Raw genomic sequence first — 26,693 nt, 5'->3', positions numbered from 1 at the left:
AATATGACATAAGTCTAAAATTTATAAAAAAGGTTTATATTATTAAAAAATATAATTTATTGAAATTTAGCTGAATTTATTGAAATTAAATAATATCAACCAAACATGCACAGTAAAATTTCATTCAAAGCAGAGCTATTAGAAGTTAAATAATGTATAAATTATAATAATATTATTATAATAATTAATAAAAATAAGTTATTGTCGTATTTTAAATTTATATGCTAACAATGTACTAGGATATCCTTTTTGGTCATTTTACAATATCCAATTCTGATTATTCAACATTGCATATTTTTGTAAGCAGACCGCGATCTCGAGATTTCTTTCCCAAATGACTGATTTCGCTTTGGACTCATTCCTTCCGGGTCCACCGATGCTATTGTCATATGGTATTTTTCATTTCTAGCATATGAAATTTCTTAGTAATTTTATTTTTAACATATGATTTCAATATCTTTACATATAGCAGTTTTACTTTATTATCGGTAAGTGAGCAACAAGCTGCGCCGCTATCCCCTTTTGGATCGCAAAGTCTATTCTACTAAATATAAATCCTTGGTTCCTCGGGCTCTGCGAGTCACTGTGGACCACCTTCTGCACCCGTTCCAAGAAACGAACCGCCTCGGGAGCTAGAGATCCAAATGTGTCGAAGGCAAATGGAATGAACACTTGCTGATTCTCCAAACACGCTGCCTCATGCTTAGCAACCTTCCTAGATTCCGCCCTCAAAACCGCCTGTCTCGGAACGAAACCACTGTCTCTCAGCCCCACCAATGGTGACACCCCAGTGAGGTCAACACATGCATGCTTACCCCCTGCCCATCCAAACACAAGAACGTCCGCATGACGCAGTGTAGATCTTCTCTCTCTCGGATCAGCCAGAAAGTTAACACGTGCCTCTTTTTTGCTGAGATCCCGGCACGCCTAAGCACATCCCATAGGACATCTCTAACCCAGTCGTGACGATACTTGAACCCCGGCAATTCCTTACAGTGGAGGGCATGATCACCAAATTTATTCAAACATGCTTTTTTACAAATGGGGCATGATTCATTTGGGGGAAAATAGGAATCATGAGCCGGTATTTAAGGATGGATCTGTATTCAACTGCCGACATACGTTGCCCAAGACCTTCAATGGGCACAACAGTCAAAAAATCTTGGGCATGAGCCCCATTGAAACAAGCAAAAACCGCCTTTGTATTCTCTATTCTTGCAGTACAACTGGAGCTCGTGATCCTGTGACATCAGCATTGCAAATTATTACCGGTAAAAGAATACGCCTGGATATAGCTCAGATTGTAACATGGAAAACATCACAAATATCCAAAAACAATCCCCGTGTACGATATATTGCTTCGTTTGCTGGATAGAGTCCTATCGTTTTTTTCTCCTCATGTGATGTAATTTCTTTATTCGTATTTTTCTCAGTTTCATTTGTTATTTTTTGGGTATATTTTTAAATTTTCATTAATGTTACTAGATATGGATTTTATGGCGATGTCATCAAAGAGAGCGAAAAATATCGATTGATGGGACCAAAAAGATATGATTATGCAGGAACAAAAGTGTTTCTTAAACACAGGTATTGTTTAATGTTTACAACTGTATTCTCGGTCATTATTAATATTTCAAAACCTAACAACCCCCCCTCCCCGTTTGTTTTTAAGGTCATACGAGGCAAAGGTAGCGTTTATGAAAGTTGAACCGGAGAAAACAGACACACGGACCAATCAAAAAAGATTAAAGACATGTTGATCCTACCAAAGAACCCCAAAAGGGTCCCATGTCGTGCCAAGTGTCACATTTGTAACGCAAATCAAACGATGGACCCACAACAAGAATCAAAGCTGGTTACAGTTAAAGGACGGTTTCTTAGTATTAGTGCTGCGGTTATTTCGTGCAGAAATGAAAAGGCGCCTGATGGCTTGGTCGCTGATGCGCATCTTTCAAACGGGTTCTTGCATCTTATTTTGATCAAAGGCTGCCCGCGCGCTTTCTACTTATGGTATTATTTTTTAATTTTAATTGGTGAAATCGTTAAATTAAAATTAAAATAAAAAAAAAACTATTTTATCTTTATTTACGATATGTAGGCACCTAATGCAACTAGCAAAGAAGGGTGGAAATCCATTGAACTTTGAGTTTGTGGAACGTTATAAGGTACAAGTTTTCTCTACTTTTGTTGTTGAATATAAACCGTCTTCTTTATTCGTGTGCAATGTTGGGTTACTTTTTGTTTATTTATTTTTTGTGCAGACGAAGACGTTCACACTCACTTCATTTGGGGAGAAGAGCATGTGGAACGCTGATGGTGAGGTTCTTAAGCTCACAAACTATCCGCACAAGTCTTTCGCGGGCTTGTTAATGCGTTTGCTTCTGGTCCTGAAACATAGTTTCATCGAATGTGAAACGACACCTGCCACACTCCAATTTAGGGCCTAGGCGTGTGATCCATAGTTGGTACCATATTTGTAAATGTATCAGAGTTATGGTTATTAGCGGAAGACTTATAAAAGCTTAAGGATCGATATTATAAATATTTACAATACCAAAGACGAGACAAAAGTCTCGTTTGGTTTTACTTGTTTATATGTTTTACAAAACCACCATATTTTAATATTTACACAAAATTATCCGAGCCATCGGATTCTTGAGCCTTCGTCCTTCAAGCTCTAATCTTGATTACCTGCAAAATGTTATAAAATACGTCAGCAACGAATGTTAGCAATGAATGCTAGTGAATATGCTGACGCTAAAATATTTTCTTTACTTAATCACCCCTCGAGACCACGTAAGTTTCGGCCCATCTTGGCTTAGGAATAATCAAGTTAAAAAATCATCATAAACTCGAGTCTCTACACTAGGTCACCTCAGCAAAACACCGCAGCGTTTTGACGTACTTAGATACCATAAATATACACAAGGTCATTCTCACTCGAACATACTTTGGTTCAGCCCATCGTGGCTGGAGGTCGTGACCAAGCGTGGTGCGATGTGCCCACCGCGTTCCACATATGTAAGGATCCAGACAAACGTATACTACAGCCTGAGGGCTAGGCTTATACTCTTATTTACAATGTTTTTAGAGACACCCGTAGCCTCATGTAAAGTTTTACACATAACACGTTTGATTGTTTGAAAACAAGTTTGTAAAAGTGGGGCGTATTCACCTTTTCAATGGGATCGGCTTCCAACACCGTCCGTGAGTCTTTCTCTTGCTATCTCGCACCTATAGTATGAGTATAACTTTTGTTAGTTGGATACACGATCCGGATTAAGACCTTTAGTCTTATTTATCTCGATGAACCTTTAGTTCAATACCTCTTTTACTTTAAAACCTTTAGTTAAAAAGTAATATTTATAAACCTTTAGTTTATTTATAAAACCCGACGTTTCTTCTTCTTTAAGAAACGTATTTCTTTCTTTATTATTTAAGTATACTCATTATACTTAAATAATATATTTTATAACAAAGAATTATCATATACACATATATATATTTTTATTTTTCTTTTCTTTATTTTCATTATTATATGTTTCTTTGTTTATCGAGAATAACTTCGACTTGGGGTATTAAGTCTCGATAATATTTTATTTTTATTCTATTCGGGCATTATGCCTACCTGTCTTGGCTTAATATACCCTACTCACTCGGGCAGCACTTCGACTCTATTCTCTTTATCAACACACGCTTGATCAACCCTTTGACACGTTTATCGAGACACCAACTCTTCTCAGCACGCACTTCGAGATAATCGTCGGGACGTCGGGACAGCACCTCCTTCTTGTTTGGAATGTCGTCGGGAAATGACACGTATTTCGAGGTAGTGGGCACGGAAAACGAGGAATCGGGCACAGAAAACGAGATGGATTGATGGCACGTATTTCTAGGTAGTGAGAGAAGTTAGAGAGAGTAAATGTGTGAGATTTGGTGTGTTGGGAATGAATCCCGTGGCTGCTATTTATAAAGCCAATTTTGGACCCCATCGCGTACCGCGATGGGTCCCTTGGCAAGTCCATCGCGTACCGCGATGTAGGCTTGCTGAGTCACAGCATAGACCTACCACGTGGCGACACGTGGCAGGCGCCGCGCCACGTGGCGGACGTGTTGCCACGTGGTGACAAGTGGCGGCAGACGTTGCCACCGTGTGCCACATTTCACACGTGTCACGTTGTGTCAGATACCCCATCGCGGTACGCGATGGGGCTCTCTTCTGATCCATCGCGTAGCGCGATGGGTCAGGAAATCAGAATTTTCATTTTAGCCCATTGAGTTTGAAAATTGATAGTTTGGCCCAAAATTTACGTGATGTTACATCCTCCCCATCTTGAAATAAATCTCGTCCTCGAGATTGCTTACGAGAAAAAGTGGGGGTATTTCTTTCTCATTTCGGACTCGAGTTCCCATGTATACTCGGGTCCTCTTCGGGAATCCCATTTTACCTTCACGATTTTCAAAGTTCGTCTTTTAAGTTTTTTTAATTTTGAATATTCGATTTGAATTGGATGTTCTACGAATTTTAAGTTCTCGTTAATTTCTACGTCTTTTAGTGGCGTCGAAAAAGATTCGTCAGCTAGACACTTACGCAGATTCGAGATATGGAATACGTCGTGTATTCCTTGCATTTCCTCGGGTAGTCGCAAACGATATGCAACGGTACCAATTCGTTCGAGTACCTCGAAGGGTCCAACGAATCGAGGACTTAATTTTCCTTTCTTGCCGAATCGTACTATACCTTTCCATGGCGAGACTTTCAAAAGTACTTTGTCACCAACATTGAACTCTAACGGCTTACGACGGACATCGGCGTAACTGTTTTGGCGATCACGTGCCGTCTTAAGTCGTTCTTGGATTTGAAGAACTTTGTCGGTGGTTTCTTGGACTATCTCGGGTCCAGATAATTGATTATCTCCGGCCTCAAACCAGCGCACGGGTGTTCTACATTTTCGTCCATATAATGCCTCGAATGGTGCGGCTTGAATACTTGCGTAATAGCTATTATTGTATGAAAATTCCATTAGTGGTAAGTGGTCATCCCAACTTCCACCGAAGTCAATCACACAAGCTCGGAGCATATCTTCCAACGTTTGAATTGTCCTTTTGCTTTGCCCATTGGTTTGTGGATGATAGGCGGTGCTAAGGTTTAATTTGGTGCCAAGTGCTTGTTGGAATCTTTTCCAAAAGTGAGACGTAAAGCGACTGTCTCGATCAGAGATTATAGATAGCGGTACTCCATGTAAAGAAATAATGTTGTTCACATAAATACGTGCTAATCTATCCATTGAGTACGACTCATTGATAGGTATGAAATGTACGGACTTTGTCAATCGGTCTACAATCACCCATATTGCGTTATGTTGTTGAGTCGTCTTTGGGAGTTTGGTTATGAAATAAATGGTTGTTAACTCCCACTTCCATACGGGAAGTTCGGGTTGTTGAAGCAGTCCCGAAGGCTTTTGGTGTTCAGCCTTGACTTTCAAACAAGTAAGACATTTTGCTACGTGCGAAGCGATATCCTTTTTCATTCCGTTCCACCAGTAGTTTGATTTAAGATTTTGAAACATTTTATTACTACCGGGGTGCATCATGTACTTAGACTTATGGGCTTCGTTCATAATCTTTTCACGCAAGTCTTCAATGATCGGTACCCAAATCCGGTTTCCCATTCTAAGGATACCATCGTCACCTTTGACAAGCGAGTCAATGGCGCCGTTACATTTTTCATCGGAGATCTTGTTTTCATTAATCGCTTGAGTTTGAGCGGATTTGATTTGATCAATAAGATCAATTTGAAGTTCTAGCCTTAACGCTCAGATTCTTTTTGGCTTTTCGTGCTTTTTATCGGGAATTGGTTCCTCTCTTTCGTTTTCGGGACCTTTCCCTCTTTCCTCACGTCTTTCGGCTTCCTTTCGGGAGGCCTCTCGATTATCACTTTGTCGAGACATATTTTTATCTTTTATTCTTTTTCTTTTATCTGAAATTGAATATATTTTCTTTCTTAATATACAAGTTTATCTATTTCACATATATATACACATCATAAAAATGATATGTATATTCTTTTACAACATACTTTATATATCGTTTAAAGCGATATATAATTCTTATCCTTATTACATTATATTTTACATATATCACATAAACTATCTTAACACACAAAATGTCATCAACACTATCATTCACCCAATTGACCCTTTTAGTTAAAATATCTGACCCAAACCAACCCATACAAATTTCAAAGCAACCCAAACTGACTCATTTGAAATGCTTTGGGTCAAGATTGCCACCTCTAGTTCTACCCGAACACAAGCCATATGTTTTATTGACTATCTAAACTAGTCAAACACGTGACAAATTGTCGGGTTGTAAATGTGTCAAAAACAGGTTGGCCGGTTAACCTTATTAAATATACATTTTTAACCTTTTATTTTATTTTTAAACGGGTTTAGAATGAATTAAACCGCCTATTTAATTAATTAAACGAATTAAACATGACAGCCCAAAACCTGTTTATTTTCGTGTTGTGTCGGGAATTACTACACATTAGTATGCAATGTTGACCTTATGCATTTGTTATAATTTGACTTGAATAAACAGGAAGATAGCTCAAGTTGTTTTGGGATACTATATGCTTCCAAAACCGATACTTTTATCAATATTTCTGAGATTTATGCTGTTGAGTTCACTGATTGGGGCTTTGTACATGAAACCGCAGGATGCTTGTCTGGTCATTTATCCGAGGTTTGCTTGTCATATCAATGGATTTGGGTGACGGGTTAATACGGGCTATGGTTCAAACAGGTGAAAACGGGCTATGGTTCAAATGAGTCAATGGTTTATGGTTCAAACGGGTATATAATACTAGTCAAAACGGGCCAACATGAATTAAGTAAAACAACGGGTCAAACGATTAGTTTTAGTCAAGCCGTTTGACCCGTTACAGTTAAATATTCATTAAATTCGACACCTTTTAGGGGCCGACCTTAAATTTGATTAGTTTCTTGCAGATGTACAGGTTCAGAGTGCATGGTGTCCAAATGTCAAAAAGTCAACCGTCTCGTTTGACTCCAGTTGTTTACACTTTTGGTCATGACAACAAGCAAACATGTAAAACATGGGTTAATCAATTAAACACGTTGCTTGGCATGCAAACCGACAGGCCTAACAATCTTCTGGTATGTTTAATAATTACTGGTCACTTAATCTTAATGACGATTGTCGTTTTCTAGTTTTTTATAAATCTTGATTAGGTTTTTGTTAACCCGAGGAGTGGAAAAGGAAACGGATGTCAAATTTGGGAAAACGTTGCTCTGCTCTTTTCTCAAGCCGAAATAAAAACAAAGGTACCACACAACATTTGTGATTTAAAAATCGTGTTTTCAAATACTTTCGGTTTGTTAAATCTTGATAACTTTTATTTTATAGGTTATTGTGACAGAGCGTGCAGGTCATGCTTTCGAGGCAATGAGTTCTATTACAAATGAGGATCTTGCTTCATATGATGGAGTTGTTGCTGTTGTAAGTTTTGTATTTCTAAACACTATAAAACAATCGGAAAATGACCAAAATGTCCATTCAACTCACACCCGTTCTATTATGTCCAGCCCAAAACCAATCGGGCCACCTAGTTATTCTACCCAAATGACCGAGGGACACGCGCCAAGAATGTTTCCCGTCAGCCACCTTTTTTTTACCGCCAGACAAAAATGTTCCTGGCCCCGCCTGGTTATTTCGAAACCAGGCACCGGGGTGGATTTTTTAGGCGTCAGGTGGATTTTGTAGGCGTCGGATGGGATGGTTTTTTTTTCTAGGCGGCTACTTAATTTTATAAATCCAGGCGGCTACTAGATTAATCTAGGCGCCACCTGGGGTTTTCAAATTCAAATCCTTTATAATTTTTTTTCAATCCTTCATAATTTTTTTTCCATAAAATTGTTTATAATATCATATTTGAATTTTTTTTCATGAAATATGATATTATTGAAAAAAAATCCTTATTAAAAAAAGATCTTACAGCGTAAGTTATGAAAATTGTTTGATTCTTTTTTTATATACGTAAGTTTTCATAATCAGATTTTTATAATATGAAAAAAAATTCTTAAAAGGATATGAATTTGTAAAACCAGGTGGCGCCTAGATTAATATATTAGCCGCTTGGATTTATTAAATCTAGTAACCGCCTAGAAAAAAACAACTTATGCCTGGAAAAAACCACCCGAAGCCTAGAAAAATCCACTTGGATTTATAAAATCTAGGATTTTTTTATTTGAACTATATTATATATGATGTGATTCAGGGAGGTGATGGTTTTTTTAATGAGATTCTAAATGGCGTTTTGTTGTCAAGACATAAAGCTCTATACCCAGCGGTCCCATCGGACCATGGTCAAACAGGCGATACCAGTAAAGCCATAGTTGGCCCCGGTCCAACCGTAACTATGGATGAACCATTGCCTTCACCACTTGATGAATCACAAGCCTCAAATATTAGTAAGTTTTTGGAAGTTTTATTATTTGAAATTTGTATAAAAGTCCCTGTACTTTATTTGTTTATAATTAGATCCTTTAACTTTAAGAAGCTTGTCAGTGAAGCCCCTGGATTTTTTTTGTTTCAGTTTCTAAAGCAGTCCTTGTAATTTGCATTATTTAATCCTTCAACTTTTTGAAAATGACAAAAAGGTCCTAATATGACATAATTCTCTAAAATTTATAAAAAAAAATTTATATTATGAAAAAATATACTTTATTGAAATTTAACTGAATTTATTGAAATTAAATAATATCAAACAAACATGCCTAGTAAAATTTCATTCAAAGCAGAGCTATTAGAAGTTAAATAATGTATAAATTATAATATTATTATTATAATAATATTACTTTATTATAATAATTCACATGGTACAAAATTTAAGTTCTTAAATCGTTAGAACTTAGAAATAAACCTAAATAGATAAGATAATTAAAAGAGAAGAGAGAAACAAGAAATAAAATAAAAAGGAGAATAAAAGGAAAAGGAGATTATTATCATTATCATTATCAGCTATCACATGATGTGTGCATAAGTTTGAAAGATCTAGTTGACTAGTCTGAAAGGGTTGATATTTTTACGAGTAAAGTGTCATTTACGTCCTTGTGGTTTGGCAAATAATGCGAATTTAGTTCAAAAAGTTTATTTTTTTCATATGGACCCTCCACGTTTCCCAGTTCTTGCCAATTACATCCAAATCACTAACCCCGTTAAATTTTATCGTTAAGTCTGGGGTAAAAATGCCTTTTCACTCTTTTTTATTATAATACTTATTTCAGTGAACTGTAGTTTTCGTCCTTGTGGTTTGTCCAAATATGCGGTTTTAGTCAAATAGTTTCAAGTTTGCAATTTTCGTTCTTGTGGTTTTATTTCACTTATAATTAAACCCGAATTTATTAACCTCGTTAAGTCTAGTTGTTAACCCATTTGCGTGGCCCTCATGTGACGATCAGTTTTGTCGTTTTTCTCCTTAAATAAACCCCATTCCTAATTCAACCCCCCCCCCCCCCTCGCGTGAGGGGCTGAGATGTATTTGAGGAAAAAGGAAAAAAAGAAGGAACAAAACCGCCCCTCACATGAAGGACACACTGATGAGTTTAACGACCAGACTTAATGAGATTAGAGAATTCGGGTTTAATTGCAAGTGAAATGAAACCATAGAGAAGAAAACTGCAAATTTGAAAACTATTGGACTAAAACTGCAGATTTGGACAAACTTGAGGGACGAAAACCGCAGTTCACTAAAATAAGTATTATAATAAAGAAAGAGTGAAAAGACATGTCTACCCCTGACTTAACGATAAAATTTAACGGGGTTAATGATTTGGATGTAATTGGCAAGAACCGGGAAACGTGAAGGGTCCATATGCGAAAAATAAACTTTTTGGACTAAATTCGCATTATTTGTCAAACCATAAGGACGAAAATGGCGCTTTACTCTTTTTTTACTTCTGTTGACTCTTTGGTGGTCAAAGTTGACAAGGAAGTCAAAATTAGTCAACGGGACATAAGCAAAAATTGACGATTTGGGTATTAAATTGGAACACCAATCTGAAACGGAAAAAACCAACCCAAAAAAAAAAACTAAAACAAAAATAAAAAAAACACTGAAAAAATAAGCAGAAATCGATGATTTGGTTTTATGTTATTATATAAACCAAACTTTTGGTTTGGTCATGCATATAATAAAAACCAAAAACCGAACAAGAACCGAATTTATAAATTTCTTTTTTTTTATTTTAAGTTACATATAAGAATTTTAATAAATAACATAACCCATATATTTTAACCTACATGTATAATAATCAACTAGTATTAACTAACAAAAGGTTTCAAGTCCAAATTCAATATTTTAGGTCAGGTTTTATTTCCCAACATTTTCAAGCTCGAATATCAAAACTGAAAAAAACCGAATTAAAAATAAGAGAAATCTGCAATTTGCCTCCCTGGTTTATATCGTCGGGAACTGGAACAGCCACTGAAAAGGAATTTGCGCATAATGGACCATTGGATTTCTCGGGCGGGTTTTTTTGACTCCCACCGTCAGTTAACTTCCTTTGACCTGTTAAAAATTGTTGAAAGACTTATTTACCCCTCTTCATCTTCATCATCTAACCCAATGTGTGTGTTCTTGGTGTAGACGACCGACCAAATCCTTCACCATTCATGATCCATCAAATTAATCTCACCAATCTTCAATTCAAACCTCACCATGACAAAACCCCAATGTATCATCTCTCGTCGTTCACCGGAGGCTTTCTCTCCGGTGACTCGCCGGCCGGCCAAAAATCCAACAAGTTCCACACCCTTACCGAACACTCCAGGAAGGCAACCAGGTCTCGCGGTTGATTTAGATTTATGCGCATTGCACTTCCTTTGGCTTGCAAGTCTTGGTGTCAAGGGTTCGGTAAACAAGTGCGTCCCTCTTACAGTTACTACATATCCGTCTCACGAATCATCCTCAAGGAGAGGGGAGTAAAAAGGTGGGATTTCTTAAGGAATTTCCCATTAAAAAAAAATTCTTTTACCCTTATTTTCAAACCCGCACAACGGGACGAACCATGTGCATCATACGACGATCTAAATAATTATGAGTGCACGCATAATTATCAAAATCCTCGCATGGAACTCATGGTGAATACGGTTGTGTGTCATAACTCGGAACCTAGGGTGACGGTACAAATATAGATGTGATAAGGTCATGGTGGATACGCCGCCGGTACATCCTATACATAAGTGTCCTTATCATACCTTCCATTTGTAGCGTTAAACAGTTCATTCGAAGTTCTGTGTTATTATTTATTATAAAAAAAATCTCTCTTGATTTTTGTTTTCCTCCTTTATGCTATGGTATTTTTCTTTATTCTTTAATTTCGTGACGAAATTTCCAAAAAGTTGTGAATACTGTAACATTTTGGGTTTTCTGTTTCCCTTTCGGTTTCAGGTATTTTATCAATTAAGTTCGTTGTTGTTTAACATTCTATTTATTTATTTATTTTAATTGATTATAACTATAATTCATGTACAAAACTAACCCCTCAACTAACTTCAATATACTTTTGAACCATCAACCACTTATCAAGGACCAAACTGCAAATATTAATTAAATTCCTTTCTTCCTCTTCCTCACCTACGATCGGCCGACGAGAAACCCCCCCCCCCCATCTTGGACCATAATTTTCGGACTAATTACGCGTAATTGATCATGCCCATATTATTCCTTACCTTAATTCGATTCTACCGACACTCTATTCATGGTAAACGTTAACGAATTGACAGCTATTATACCAAAACGAACTGCGGCTCAATCCCCTTCATAACACTATATAAAATCGATCATTTTGCAATTAAACTCGTCCACACCCTCCTTACTACATCGCAACCCAAACCCCTAAGTCTAATATCTCTAACGCCGCTGTTAAGATCCAGTTTGTATTCAAGATAAGAGCCGCAAACCCTATTGGCCGTCCACCCTCAATCCGTCATGTAATCTGGTAATTAAAGCATACATCTAATTCGTTTTTAACTAAGGATCATTAACCCTAAACAAAATATAATCATCATTAACATATTGTCGATCAATTGGAAACAAATGGATCTAGGGTTTTTATTTGGGTTAAGGAAGAACAAGACTGTGTGTTTATGTTTAACTCGTGTCATACTATAAACGAGTTAGGCACCTGCCCCAATGGCAGGTGCGAGTTTCTTAGTCTGAACCAGCCTTGGGGCGCGGGTTCGAGTCCCCCAGGCCCGGTTTTTGAATTTATTTTAATATTTTTTTTGTTATTATTATTACACATATATAACCATTCTTAATCAATCTTTCTATCAATAATACACATATATAACATTAGATTAGCGCCATCTTAATAAACTGGATCCCGGTTTTTTGGTATGTTTTTTTTTTAACATTTTCTCGCTAAATTATTATTATTATTATTATTATTATTATTATTAGTGGTGGTGGTGGTGGTGGTAGTAGTGGTAGTAGTAGCAGTAGCAGTAGCAGTAGCAGTAGCAGTAGTAGTATTTTAACACACGGAAGTGTATAACCCCCCGAGAAGTCACCATCTTTCATTTATAACGTTCTAAAATAGACAAATGATAATTAAAGAAACTCAACCCGAATAACAAGTCGTTAAATTAATTACAAAATTAAGCAAGGGAATATATGTCATAAATTGTCTTCGGTTTTCAATAAGAAATACTTATCTTAGAAATATTAACTAGTATACAATTTAACTCTTATTTAATTTCTAGACCGGTGAACTTATAGTCATAAACCGTCACTTTTATTATTTTGCTCATAACTATTGTTATCGTTAACAACTAGGAACTGTTGTCGACATACCTCGAGGAGTTTGACCATTTTTCATCCTAGCCTCCTCTTTTATTATCTCGTCCTCGTTTACCTTATTCGCTAAGGTGAGTTTTACATATCCCCCCCTTTTCCATCGTTTTACTTTGGGGGTAGCATGTATACCTTATTTCACTCATTTTATTCCCACATCTATTTAAAACACAATTCAATATATGTTTATGTGTGATTATTGCATGCTCTATGATAAATGCTCTATGTGCTTAATTGTTTATTTTATGTTTGGTGGTTAGTATCTCATCCTCATCTATCCTCATCTAGTATGATCATACATTTACCCAAGTACGTTGATTTCGTATCATAAGAACGGGTCCACATCTATTTAGTTGTTTACATTTTCATAAGAATTGTAATACTCAACATTTACATATGAATTGTGGTTTTTATCTATATATGTATCTCAACTAAAACTTATGTATTCTCACCAACATTCGTGTTGACAAACTTTATTTTTATACATGCTACAGGTACAAGTAATTTACATTGTTCAAGATCGAAGAATTTAGTTTTACCTTAGGATATTATTCAAAATACAAAACATGATGTAATTGTTGTTCTTTTTATTGAATTTGTGTACTTGTTTTGATATTAATGAATTAAAAAATTATTGTCACTTTAATTAGTGTCTTTCGAGCTGAGCTACTGTCTAATCAATACGTTACGCCCCGGCATGTTCCGCCTTTGGTCGGGGTGTGACACTTTCTCTCCGGTGACTCGCCGGCCCAAAAACCCATCAAAACCCGACATATACCAACAAACCATAACAATAACCCACCACAAACAACCCATAAAGACTCCACAATGTTATGTAAAGACGATGACGAAGATCCTAAGGATTTCGGCGCCGCGGTGGCCGGAGAAACGAGATGGCCAGAATCCATGGCGACGGTGCCGGAGGTTAGAGGTTTTGATTGGAATGATTTATGGGTGTGGTGGTTGAATTATTGAAGCGATTGGTAGTGGTATTTGAGAGATTTGAGGGTTTGAGTGATGGAATCTAGGGTTTGAGGATCTGAGAGATTCAATTAATTGTTATGAAACTGATGATGAAGATTATGAGATTAAGAGAGATTACTTTATGGTGGCTTTGAGGATTTGAGGTTGATGATGATGAAGATGATATGTGCTGATGATTATTACTATTTAGAAGATGAGTTATATTATTATTATGATGATGATGATGTTACGATGTTGCTGTTGTTATTTATTATTATTATTATTATTATTTATTAGAAGAAAATTACTAAAATACCCTTAATATGTTGGTATTGTTACTAAAATACCAACAGTCAACTGACGCTCAACTGACGGTGGGAGTAAAAAAAGCCCGCCGAAGAAACACAGGTGCGCAACATGCGCAAATTCTTTTTCAGTGGCTATTCCATCTCCTGACGATATAATCCAGGGAGGCAAATTGCAGATTTCTCTAAAAATAATCATAACCATATTGTTTTCAAAAACTTAAAAACCAAAATTTCGGATTTGTGAAGCTTGAGGCTACAGATTTAAAACCTTTACATGGTAACATTGGTTTTGAATTTCCTTTGGAGATAGATAGTTTGTAGAAGATATCACGTGTGATAACAATTATAAGTTTATAACTTTAGCATTATAACTTTATATATTTACATGATAACTAATCATCTAATACAACAAATTCTGTTCCTATAAAAAATAAGATATAGAAGGATAAAAATTCAGTTAACTTTAACCTAATTCAGCCATTTAAACCACCCTAGAAAGCACCATTTTAGTCTTCAGCCCACCACAAAATGGCAAATAGGAGAGCCAAAATCAAGAGCACCCGAAAATCTTGTTTCTCGCAGGCTTCCACGACAGACTCCGATCATGGATCGTCTTCGTCTGCATATTTGATCGGTTGCAACAACGACCTATTAACCGAAATCCTTGTCCGGCTTCCTGCTACCTCCATCCTTCTGTTCAAATCCGTATCCAAACACTGGCAGTCGCTTTTAACTCACCCGCGTTCCATCCTCCGTTACAACAAGCTTTCGATCTCTCCTGGTCTTTTTATCTGCAACAAGTACGTCCCGTTTGATGCTCAAGACCAAAGCCCTTGTCCAGACTTGTACACTGACCGTAACGTAAACAGAATCTTGCAATCGTGTAACGGCTTGTCTTGAATCCCGTTTCTATCTAAATGTGTATGAGATGCTAAAGGATCGTTCGTGGTGGTTTGTCAAGTTCAAAGTAGAGCTTGATGATCTTCCGGGTTTTCATCAAGATATGATCATGAGCTACCAACATCCATCAAGCCCTAATTTTCACAAATTTAAAGTCATTGATGCTGTTAGAGGCCATGAAGATAAAGATACATTCATGGTGTTAAGATTCTTGACGAAGATCGTAAGATAGGAGTTTTAAGCAGCTATTCAATCGGGCTTACCCTAGTAGAGCGGGACACACAGAAGTTCATCAGTATGTCCAATCTTTAAGTTCGTTCTAAACGAATTATAAAATTTCTAAATTGCGGCCAACCTATGTGTGAATTGTCGATTGCGTCTGGTTTGCCATTTGATATCTTTCTTTTAGAGGTAAGTTTTTAGCTTGAAGAAGTAAAGTATTTGATATAATGCTTTATTACCTTGGGGTTGTGTTTTATGAAATAGCAATGCTTTGGGTACATTTTCGCATGTTTCTACACTTACTAGGTTGATTATATTGTGGATTATGAGAATTATCTACTAATCTTTAGAAGGAAACCGAGTTTGTTTCATTCATAAGTGTTGGGGATATCGTTTATGTTTAGCTAAATGTTAATTATGTAACTAGTAGGTTAGATATGGAAATACTATAACTAAACCTAGCTACCAGTGCGTTGCACCTCTCCACGTTTAAAACACAATTCTGACGACCTTTAACTAGGCTTGCCGTGATCATTTGAAATAATCTCTTCTGCAAGAAATCATTTCCATCAAATTGTTGATTAATAATTATCAAATTGAGTTTCATACATTTTTTATTTATATTGTTTCATGTTCAGTCGATCCAATCAAGGCCATCAACAACTGGTTCTTCCTTCACATGTTGCACGAACCCGGCCAATTTTTGGTTTTATATATAAAATATAGGTGCAATTTAACGAATAAATCCATTCTTTTTTGACGAGCACATCAAGTATCCTTTTAAATATATATATATATATATTCAAAATCATTGATTATGAAAAATTTAGTTAAATTTTTTTTTTCAGTAATGAATATCCTTTTATAAAATATAAAAAGTTTTTGAAAAACTATAAAAGTTAGTGACAAACATTATAAATGGGCCAATAATAACATATATATATATATATATATTATATAGATTATAAAAAAACCCTAAATTATTAATAGAATGGGTTAATATGTCAACTCAATTAAAAAAAGGCTGAACACAACAATTGATCAATTTATTTTCTATCGACTAAATCTAGACTATTGCCTCCTTCGCCAGTTCGGCACCGTAAACAATGACGTACTTTTGTTATGATACTGATATTGCATTTTTTTTATTTGGTCAAATGACCGACCCAACCCATCCGGGCCCGGAAACTTTGACGCCTGAAAAGCCGAGCTAGCACAAAAAAATCCCGAACCCATAGGAAAAAATCTTGGCTCCGCCACTGCATGGATACAAAAATAGTTACAAAGTCACATATAGTGGCTTTAAACAAACACAAATGAATAACAGGATTCATTCATGATTACAAAGAGCGTTACCAAATCACATATAGTCGTTTCAAACGCACTCAAATTAGAAATCATTGATGTTAGAGGTGAAAAAGAAGTTACATTCATGGTGTTGAAATTTTTGAGGAAGGTCATAATATACAATTTCCTGAATAAGAGTTTCTAGCAACTATTCAATACCATTGATGTTTACCTTGGAAGGATTGGCTACAAACAAGTTCATCATTAAGACCAAAGGATGAAATCTTCCTATGTTTCTATAATGCCTCAATGACTTATTTCTTATCAGTACAATCATTTAATTTATAGTCAATGTCTTTCAGAAACTTATATGCATGTTGAGAATACAACTTATGAAATCTTATTTGTCATTTTACATGTTGCTACGCTTATTAGAGTAAGACAATAGTAGATTACGAGTATATTAGCAACGCGATCGGTACCAATTTAACTAGTACTAGCCCCGGGAAGCTTTCCATATTGATATGTTTTTCAAATATATCTATTACCGACATCCTAACTACTGACTAAATTCATACCCTCCCCCCCATCCATAGACCTGGATATATAACAACATTGGAAATTGTCGATCTTGCAATGTAAGCGAGTTGCCATGTTTTTACACCAAAAAGATTACTCTTGTTTAAATATATTCCCAGGATACCAAATAGAGACTAAGTAAAAGGTGCACCACATTTAGAATATTTGTTTCCGACCAAGACCCTATAAGGACCGTGTCAATCGCAAACAAAAGGCTGGATTGACTTGATCCTCCATCAGGAACGAGGATTGGTTGAAGGAGGTTGCTCATAAGCGCTCTGGTTGATAATATAGGATAGGTACTCTATAGCTATGATGATGGTGAATTATTTAAATTAATAATTAATTAACATAATCAGTTAATGTACAAATTAACTTAGCATGCAAACTATAAGAATCAAATAATGTAATTATATATATACAAGCGGTGTAATTATGTAATTACATCATAGTGTAATTACATTATAATTGCACTATGTTGTATACATAATTACACTATTTGATTCTTACAGTTAACACTTTAATTTAATTTGTATTTTGATTCAAACTCATTTATTGATATGCATATTAGCTACTTAATAAATGCATAAATTCCATCGCTATAAAATAGGAAAAGAAATGAAAGGTGAAATTCAGTTAACCTAATACTCAACATAATCAATAGATATGTTTTCATTAATTAATACAATATATTTTGTTGCAAGAAAAAATTATATAAATAGAGAGATAACAAGTATTTTATATAAGCATTCAAGAGGAAAATAAATAAAAGGTAAAATTCAGTTAATCTAATTCTAATTATAATCAATTGATATCTTTTCATTAATTAATAAAAGATATCTTGTTGCAAGAAAACAATTATAAATAGAGGGATAACAAGTACTATAAACATTCAGTTAACCTAAGCCAAGTAGCAAAGCTTACACTCAAATCTCCTCCTCAGTTTCCATGAGTACTTGACAAACCACCCCGAATGATCCCCTGACATCTCATACATAGTCAGGTGGAAACAAGATTCATGACTGGCGGTTTTCACCACATGCAGACGGCTTCGAGATTCCCTAAAGTACTACAGCCAAAAAAGTTGTTAATTCCATCACCATTACCGGTGAGGGTAGCATCTGTGGGACGTTAGGGTACTTTGGTGAATCTCAAAACCATCTACTTGTGGTGGATACTGCCTGTCATGACTCCCGCTTTCTCCTGAGTGTGTATGAAATGCTAGGGGAGCATTCGGGATGGTTTATCATGTGCATATGAAGTGGAGCTTCATGATGTTGTTAGAAGCGAAGAAGAAGATACATTTATGGTGTTGAAACCGTTAAAGAAGATCATAAGGTACAATCTTCTAGATAACAGTTTTATGCCACTGTTCGATATGACCGCCGCTTACCATATTAGATTTCTAAGCAGAGAAGTGCATCACTTTATCATATTGGGTTTCAAATACATAAGAACCTGATTCTAATTCTACAATCGTTCCCTTTTATATTTATTGTCTTGTAAAGCTCCATTTAGGGGTGTTCTTCGGGTTCGTTTTTTGGGTTTCGGGTTTTTCAGATCGGGTTCTTCGGGTTTCAAAGTTTAAAATCTTAACCTATAACCCAACCCAAATCTCTCATGGGTTTTTCGGGTTCGGGTTGGATTAATCGGGTTTCAAGTATCCTAGAAAGCGAAACAAAAAATAAAAAATAAAAAACTTCAACTCAAATTCAAAAAACATATTCTTCTTTGCTCGTAACACAAATAATAAAATAATAAACCAACATAACATGATAAAACAATTCAAAAGAATAATAAAACTAAGTAACTAACTCGAACCATAATCTTCTTCAATCGGACGGGAATTGGTTGTTCAATTACGATTGCTATTAGTAATAAACAAAAAACATAAATTAACAATAACAATCGATGCATAATAGTTGGAATGACAACAATTGATTAGGGTCAGCAGCTGATAACTTTAGTAGCTAAGACTAAGCCTATTATACCTAAAAATATATTTAATTTCAAAACTAAAAGTTTATCCGGGTTGACCCGAAACTTATAAATCAAACCTGAATTACTTCGGTTCGGGTTCGGGTTAGTCTTTTCTCGGGTTCAGGTTCAGGTACATGTTTTTTCGGGTTGGGTTTCGGGTTTTGGGTAAAAGTGAAAGCCCTAGCTTCATTAGTTAATTAGACTCCATTGGTAATTAAGAAATATCATTATGTTAAAAATATATCAATTTAATATCAGATACTAATGCTATGTGTATGTTCTTTTTCATGTGTTTTGTACATCTTGGCCTTCTCTCTGGTTCAACGGGCGATCAAGCCTCACGTTATGTTCTCATGGCCCGGGTTATGCTTCTTCATCGTCGCCTCCGCTCTCATCACAACATCTTGATGTCTCAGGGATCCAGCCTGTCTCTCCAAAGGCTCCTTGCTTAACTGATTCAAGATCCCAAAATTGGTGCTAGCTAATTGGTTCATCTTTGTCCAAATAAGTGAGTCCTTTGAAGCTATAAATTGTAGCCTCTCATGCAGGTCCAAAAACACAATCCTAAATTGATGCTATTCTTGTCGTTCATTGTATTCATCGGTAGTTGATCCGATGAGAGTCGTCTACAATTCTCAGTAATTTTATTTCAAGTAGTTTGTAAACATTTGTTCTTGTTTATCAATTTCAATTATTTGAGTCTTGTATGTTCTTGAGAATCAAATCAAGTACCACATTTTCTGACATATTATGCGTGTATAAGTTTAAAGGCATGCAATTTAGCAGCTCATTTCATACCAGAATGCACCCTTTATAGTTTATATCTATGATTTTGCAGTTCCTGTAAAAATTCTTGATTGATTGATTGATTGATTCGAATGAACAAGAACAAGCTTTAAAGCAACCAAATCGTATTCAATGGGTTACAATCAAATAAGCTATGCTATCACAGATTGCATAAAAATATATGTAACACAATTGTCCACTAATTAAGCAATCATCCATGATCTTTTCTTTATTAGTAATAAATAACCCCTTCGACTTACTTGGAAAATAAATCACCTCGAAAATAAAGACTAAAAACAGGAATTAGAAATGATATAATAATATTTATATTTAACACCCTTCATATTCATGAATGTGCCCTAATAACTCATATACTTTGTTTGTAAAAAAATGCACTAAACATCCAGTTCACACTGACCACTTAATTCTGTGTCAAATCAAGACGCATCAGGTACGTACGTTCTCAAAAATCTTTGACCCCGAGTTCATATTGCCGTTAATATGTTTTCATTTTGGGCATTCCATTTGAACCAACATTTTGTAAGGAGAATCGTTTGTAGACCCTTTTTGAGAGCAAGAAGTACGTTAATCTTCATTGGAATATCAAACATCTAATAGAAATAGATGATTTAACCTATTCGCTTGTAGTTCCACAATAAACATAAACGTTTGGAACATTAATTTGTTATACCTTGTTTCGCTAGTTTTCCACTTGTAGGAATCCTGTCTTAACAGCTTGCTATACGAAACAAATTACCTTTATGGGAATCTATTTAATCCGGCCGGCCACTTTGTTGAAGGTAAATCTTTTAGGAGCCAAGATTTATTACCATGCAACCCAAGAGACGAACTTTTATGCTTTCTAGTTCGACAATTACATAGGTTAGAGCTCTAAATTTTAAATACCCGTAAAGAAGAATGTCGGGGATTTCTTCAAATCGTATATCTTCGGAAATTCCGAGAGTCATGAAACACTTTCAGATCAAAATTATTTGTGGTTCCCAAATATTTTGACCGAATAAAACTCAGATTTGAAAGCAAGAAACAAGTATATATGGATTTGAGAGAGTTATTGTGAACCAGAAATTGTATCGTATGATTAAAACAAATTATATTAGGGTTTTTGAGACAGGGACAATGAAAATTGCTTTGCAGTTATCACAACAGTTATCTAATATAACTGAAAATACGCTTTTGTTGATTTATTAAATTATTTTTCTAATACAATTTTAATGAAGCAACATATGTCTGAAATAAAAAATTTACAAGCTGACCTGACAGCTCGACCCCAGCCAAGGGCGCTGCCCCTTGGATGCTGCAAGGGGCTGCCGCCCCTTGGACCCTGCTAGCAGGGCCGTTGCCCTCGGACCCCCGCCAAGGGGTTGTTGCCCCCTTGGAACCCCCATGACTTAGGGGCTTTGCACTTAAGTACAAATTATAATAAGATGAAATAAGTGTGCACCCCGCACCTGACTTATTTAGATTCGTATTACAATTAACTTGATCAACAAGTTAATCCCCAATTACACTAAAATCACTAACAAAGAACCCATACGCACACGGTAATTTTTCACTTCAACATCTCGATCCACAACCAACTTGAACTTTTAAAAATGGTGTGTTGTGAGGCTGCCAAATCACAGAGATTAAAAAAAAACTTTACATGAAAACAATGGCTTTAAATTTTGAATTTCCCATTAAAGAGATCTTGACTTAATACAAAGAAATAATAATAAATGTAACATAATCAATTGATAGTTTAGTCTTAATTAGATAAAATTAATAATCAATCGTGACTTAATACAAAGATATACGGAGTAAAAGGTTAATTACTGCTAAAATTCTATTAAACCCACCTTCTAAACCCTTCCTCAGTCTTCAATCACATAATGGAAAATACGGTAAATACCATAGCCGAAATCAAGAAAACCCGAAAAACCCTAAAAACGTATTCCAATGATGAATTGTGTCCGTCTGCACATTTGATCGGTTCGAACAACGACCTTTTAACCGAAATCCTTGTCCGGCTCCCTGCTACCTCCATTCTAAGGTTCAAATGTTTATCCAAAGATTGGCAATCGCGTTTAAGCCACCGGCGTTTCACTCTCTGTATTGACAAGCTTTCGATCTCTCCTGGTCTTTTTATTCGCAACAAGTACGTCCCGTTTGAGAGTGAATACCGAACCACACCTCCTTTCCATAGTCTCGATTTCTACCCTGATGTTAATGGTATCAGAATTCTGCAATCATGTAATGGCTTACTTCTTTGTTGTAGCCGTCAAGGACATGTACGCGATCGTATGTATTACGTGTTCAATCCCACCACCAAGCAATTTGCGATCATCCCGTTGGTTTATTCTTGTGACACGGATCGTTTTGTTGGTTTGGCGTATCATCAGACAAGTTGTCCACATTACAAAGTATTTTGTATTACTTTCTCATATCCATATCCTACTAGAGATCTTGTTCTTGTCGAAATTCAAATATACTCGTCCGACACAAGGAAATGGAAGAATCTAAACCGTTATTTCTCCGAGAGTTCTTATAATACGCCTTTCGGTAATGGAGTTTATTGGAATGAGGCTGTTTACTGGCATCCTTCTGATCGTAATATTCTATCGTACTTTGATCTTAATCTAGAACAGCTAAAAGAGTTGCCAATAGCGTCCCCTGAGAAACCTATGAGGCGTTATGGTTATCGTAGCACGTATTTGTACTTTGGGGAATCTCGAGGCCATTTGCATTGGGTGGGTACCGCCAAGTATGGATCCTGTATATATTGACTTGTGTACGAAATGTCAAGGGACCATTCGGGGTGGTTTGTCAAGTACAAAGTGGAGATTCATGATCTTCCGGACGTTTGTCCTCAGATGATCCACAACAACCAGTTTGAAGTAATTGATGTTGTTAGAGGTGAAGAAGAAGAAGAAGAAGAAGATGCATTTATGGTGTTGAAAATTAAAAAGAAGATCATAAGGTACAATATTCTGGATAAGAGTGGTAAGCATATGACCACCATTAATAACCTTATTAGAATTGGACGCGGAGAAGTGCATCGCTATATCCAATCTATAACTTCATTCTAAACGACAATCCGGTTTTAAAGTTTCAGCCCAAAGAAATCTCCCTATGTATGATTAATTGAATCTGAGTTGCTGTTTCATTTTTATTTTTATTATTTTCTCTCCGTTACATGTCTGATATAATATGCAAGTGCGATGTCTGTTATAATGTTTCATTGACTTGGTTTCGTGTTTGATGAAATATTTCAATTCGTTTCGTACTCTATTAGCCATTAAGTATTTGGAACTACTAACTCGAGACATTTTTACAACATGTTTTGTTTAATGTGACTTCGATGAAACAATATTCGGAAGCTTAGAACGCGTGCAAGAAAGCTAGAAAGACAAGAATTAACTGGAGCAACAAGAAGTGGGGAACAAAAGAGTTTCAGAGATTAAAAGAGTGTCTATAACTCAAATCACGCATATTATTTAAAACATACTTGGCCTGCTTATAGACTAACATGGAAATTAATCATAACACGAGTACCCCTACTAAGTACTAACGACTAGCGAAGTACAATTTATAAAACTAATAAAGATCATGACCCGCTACTCACAATTCAAATGGCATGACTAGCTAGTGCTAATTGTTGGCACAGATATTAATCAATAATCAAGAACAATACATATCAACAATACATATATGATGAGATTTTATCCCCCGTATTAAGGGGATTTTACATTATTCGTTTATAATATCTATATATGACCGGTCCGACCTTTCGAGTCAGTCTGACCTTTGACCCGGTAAGACGCCTGGGTTGACGTTCGGGCCGAGTCTGAAAACATTGTTTTTATGATGTAATATTTTTGAAAAAATATTAACGTGTGAAAAAGTTATGACGTTTAAAAAGTCGTGGGATGGTTAGTTTTAAATTAGAGGGCATATGTGTAACTATGATTAAACTTTACAAAAAAAATAATGAAGTTAAGGGACCAAAGTTGTAAGTATATTCTGAAAAATTGAAAGTTATGCAACATTTTTCACAGGGAGGCAAATTGGAATTTTCTCTAAAATTTAAGACATCTTTAACTCATGCTTTATATATAGTATATTAGATTGAGGCCCGTGTATTACAGGGGTAATTAATGAAAATTTTAAACTTTAAAGTTTAATCATTAAGTGAATTACAGTCAACAAAATAATCATGTATTGTTAATACAATTACAATTTATATGAAAATTACAGAAATTACATAACTAAGATAGATATATAGTTATATATTTTAATTTTTTTTTTATTTTAAAACCTTTTCTTATTCAAGTGCTTGTTACTCAAAAACTCATGAACTCCACTAATAAAATTTGATTTAAACTTCTAACTCTCAGTGTTATATATAGTATGCATCTTGCATTCTTGCTAGCAGCTGTTTTTTATATAATTCGGTCGTTTATAAAAATGATAAAACATAGTGTTTGACATATTACATTTTTTTCATGAATGTACTTTGGGCTTTTAGTTATAGAGCTGATCATTTACCAAATATAGTAAAAAGAAGGTTGAATTTGAATCGAACGATATTGTGTTAGTTATAAATTATATATGCACGTATAAGATTAACTCAACTTCACAATTAACATACGCAATGGCTCATATTTGATTACCTCATCCCAACAATGGCAAAACCTAATTTATTGTCTCTCTGTTTCATCCTTTTATCGTTTCGTTTGATCATCACATGCTATGCGGATGCATCCAAAGGTATGTGCATGCATGTAATGTACGTTTTGGCTAATTAATATCATTTTGACATCATTTGGTTCTTGTAATATATATTAGCTTAGCCAAAAGAAATGCAATAGAAAATCTAGGTTAATATTTCCAAAGAATAAGAATTAAGTTTCAAAAATGGAAAATTTCTTCACATATTTTTCAAAAGCAATTTGGTCATGCAATCAAAAGTTAGAAAAAAGGTTTCTTTGTATGTGTTTTATTAATGATATAAGGATTCAATAATGTGCACAGACCATGAATTCAACCATGATGACGTGTCACCGATTGGACCAAAGAAATGGGGATCTCTAAATGCAGGTTTTAAAGTTTGCTCGGATGGGGAGTCACAGTCTCCTGTTGATATTGAAGCCAAAAAGGCAAAAGATCAACACAATGACTTGAAACGGTCTTACAAAGAAGCTCCTGCCAAGCTTTTCAATAAAGGCCACCATATCGCGGTATGCTCACTAGTACCTAATAAGCTCATGAGTGCATGCTACAACGATATTTGTTCTTACAGTTGTTCTTGTTATTATTATTTTTATTTTTATTATTATTATTATTATAAATTTCATATTTTTTGTAGGTTGAATGGGACGGAGATGCAGGAGGAATAGAAGTGAATGGTTCAACACACAAACTAGTTCAATGCCATTGGCATATACCTGGGGAGCACACTTTCGACGGGAAGAGGCATGTGTTTTGAATCCCTTCATTATGGGATGGCTTACTATTGGTTTATAATTCAAGTGATTTATGCATGATGTTATAGGTATGACGCGGAAATACATTTTGTTCATAAGAATGACAAAGATCAACTGGCAGTTGTTGGCGTTCTATATGCCATTGGAGAGCCTGATCCCTTTATTGAAAAAGTATGTATCTTTCTCTACATATTTATAGATGACGTAGTGAAAAAGAGTACGTAGCTTATATATATTTTAACAAACAGTAAAAGATCATGTAATATGATATGAAAACGAGTCTTGACACTCGACTGAGCTTCTAGTAGTAAAATGGGTTTATTTATAAAAATGCTATGAATTGTGTATGTTTAGTAAAACAATATATAGAAATAATATATCTTATTTTTTAGAACGACAAACTAACACCCTCTCCAGTTCTTCTTTTGAATATACACCTTTTGTCCAACATGAGACTTGAACTATCGCCGTTGGAGTTTGGGACATCTTTATCCAACATGTTGGTATATGTAGGCCAAACGTCCTATATTCCCATATCATGAATCTTTTATATTAAATATGAAAATAAAGCAATTAAACATGAAAAGTAATGTTTTTGGTTCTACTAGCTAGCTACATTAATAAATAGCTAGTGTTAGTGATCACTTAATGTATGCAGTTGTCTGAAAGCAAGTTTAAAGAAATCAGTGCTAAAGGAACTGATTTGGGGAAAGTAAGTGCAAGTAGCATCACAAGTAGCAAAAAGTATTTCCGATATGGTGGTTCTCTTACAACTCCTCCATGCGCAGAGGGCGTCACTTGGACCGTTGCTGAGACAGTCAAATCGATTTCAAAGGAACAAATCGAATCACTCAAAGGGCCTCTTGAAGCCGTAAGTCTTGTTTCCTTTTCATGCAATGACTATTATAATAAAGATTATATTGAACAAAAATGCAGTACGTCAAGGTTTGGTGTTCTCCTATGTTTTTAACCTAAGTACTCGATCTTGTCTGATTGTTCTAGGAATTTAAAGAAAACGCCAGGCCTGTTCAACAACTTAGTGGGAGAACAGTTACGCAATTTGAAGACAAAGAGTAAGCCCTCTTATATTATTAACTAGGGTATAGCCCGTGTTACACACGGGTAGAAAAATATGTTAACAAATATAATAAATTTAAACAAAAAATTCAAACAACACAAAACTTCTTCAAACTTTCGGACTAAAACGTTAACCATTTACATTGTCTAGATATTAAAAGTTAAAATAAATTAATGTACATCGAACAACAAAAAGCATCAACAAAAGACATAAACATGTTCTTT

At 35.4% G+C, this 26,693-nt stretch overlaps 2 protein-coding genes across 2 annotated transcripts; both read left to right on the top strand.

Annotated features, from left to right (window-relative positions):
* The first annotated feature begins 21,797 nt into the window (after positions 1-21,797).
* LOC143566813 (F-box protein At5g07610-like) lies at positions 21,798-22,691 on the top strand. Its single transcript, XM_077053407.1, has one exon. It carries the CDS (start codon positions 21,798-21,800, stop codon positions 22,689-22,691), a length of 894 nt encoding a protein of 297 aa, XP_076909522.1.
* Positions 22,692-22,703: 12 nt separating this feature from the next.
* LOC143566812 (alpha carbonic anhydrase 4-like) lies at positions 22,704-26,468 on the top strand. The gene is made up of 6 exons (XM_077053406.1): positions 22,704-22,908; positions 24,940-25,145; positions 25,274-25,380; positions 25,460-25,562; positions 26,050-26,262; positions 26,394-26,468. The coding sequence occupies exons 1-6, from the start codon at positions 22,704-22,706 to the stop codon at positions 26,466-26,468; spliced, it is 909 nt and encodes a 302-aa protein (XP_076909521.1).
* Positions 26,469-26,693: the final 225 nt, after the last annotated feature.

This window comes from Bidens hawaiensis, unplaced genomic scaffold (assembly GCF_021521415.1).
Source record: "Bidens hawaiensis isolate Kalapana, Puna unplaced genomic scaffold, B.hawaiensis_p1.1 tig00023052_1, whole genome shotgun sequence".
Lineage (NCBI taxonomy): Eukaryota > Viridiplantae > Streptophyta > Magnoliopsida > Asterales > Asteraceae > Bidens > Bidens hawaiensis.
This window is presented reverse-complemented; position numbering and strand designations above follow the sequence as displayed.

Excerpts from the sequence above, each read along its gene's own strand:
- LOC143566813 (XM_077053407.1), top strand. The coding sequence starts at position 21,798 with ATGGAAAATACGGTAAATACCATAGCCGAAATCAAGAAAACCCGAAAA.
- LOC143566812 (XM_077053406.1), top strand. The coding sequence starts at position 22,704 with ATGTCAAGGGACCATTCGGGGTGGTTTGTCAAGTACAAAGTGGAGATT. Across the intron at positions 25,381-25,459 it reads CACACTTTCGACGGGAAGAG|GTATGACGCGGAAATACATT; the intron begins GCATGTGTTTTG and ends ATGATGTTATAG. Across the intron at positions 25,563-26,049 it reads CTGATCCCTTTATTGAAAAA|TTGTCTGAAAGCAAGTTTAA; the intron begins GTATGTATCTTT and ends TAATGTATGCAG.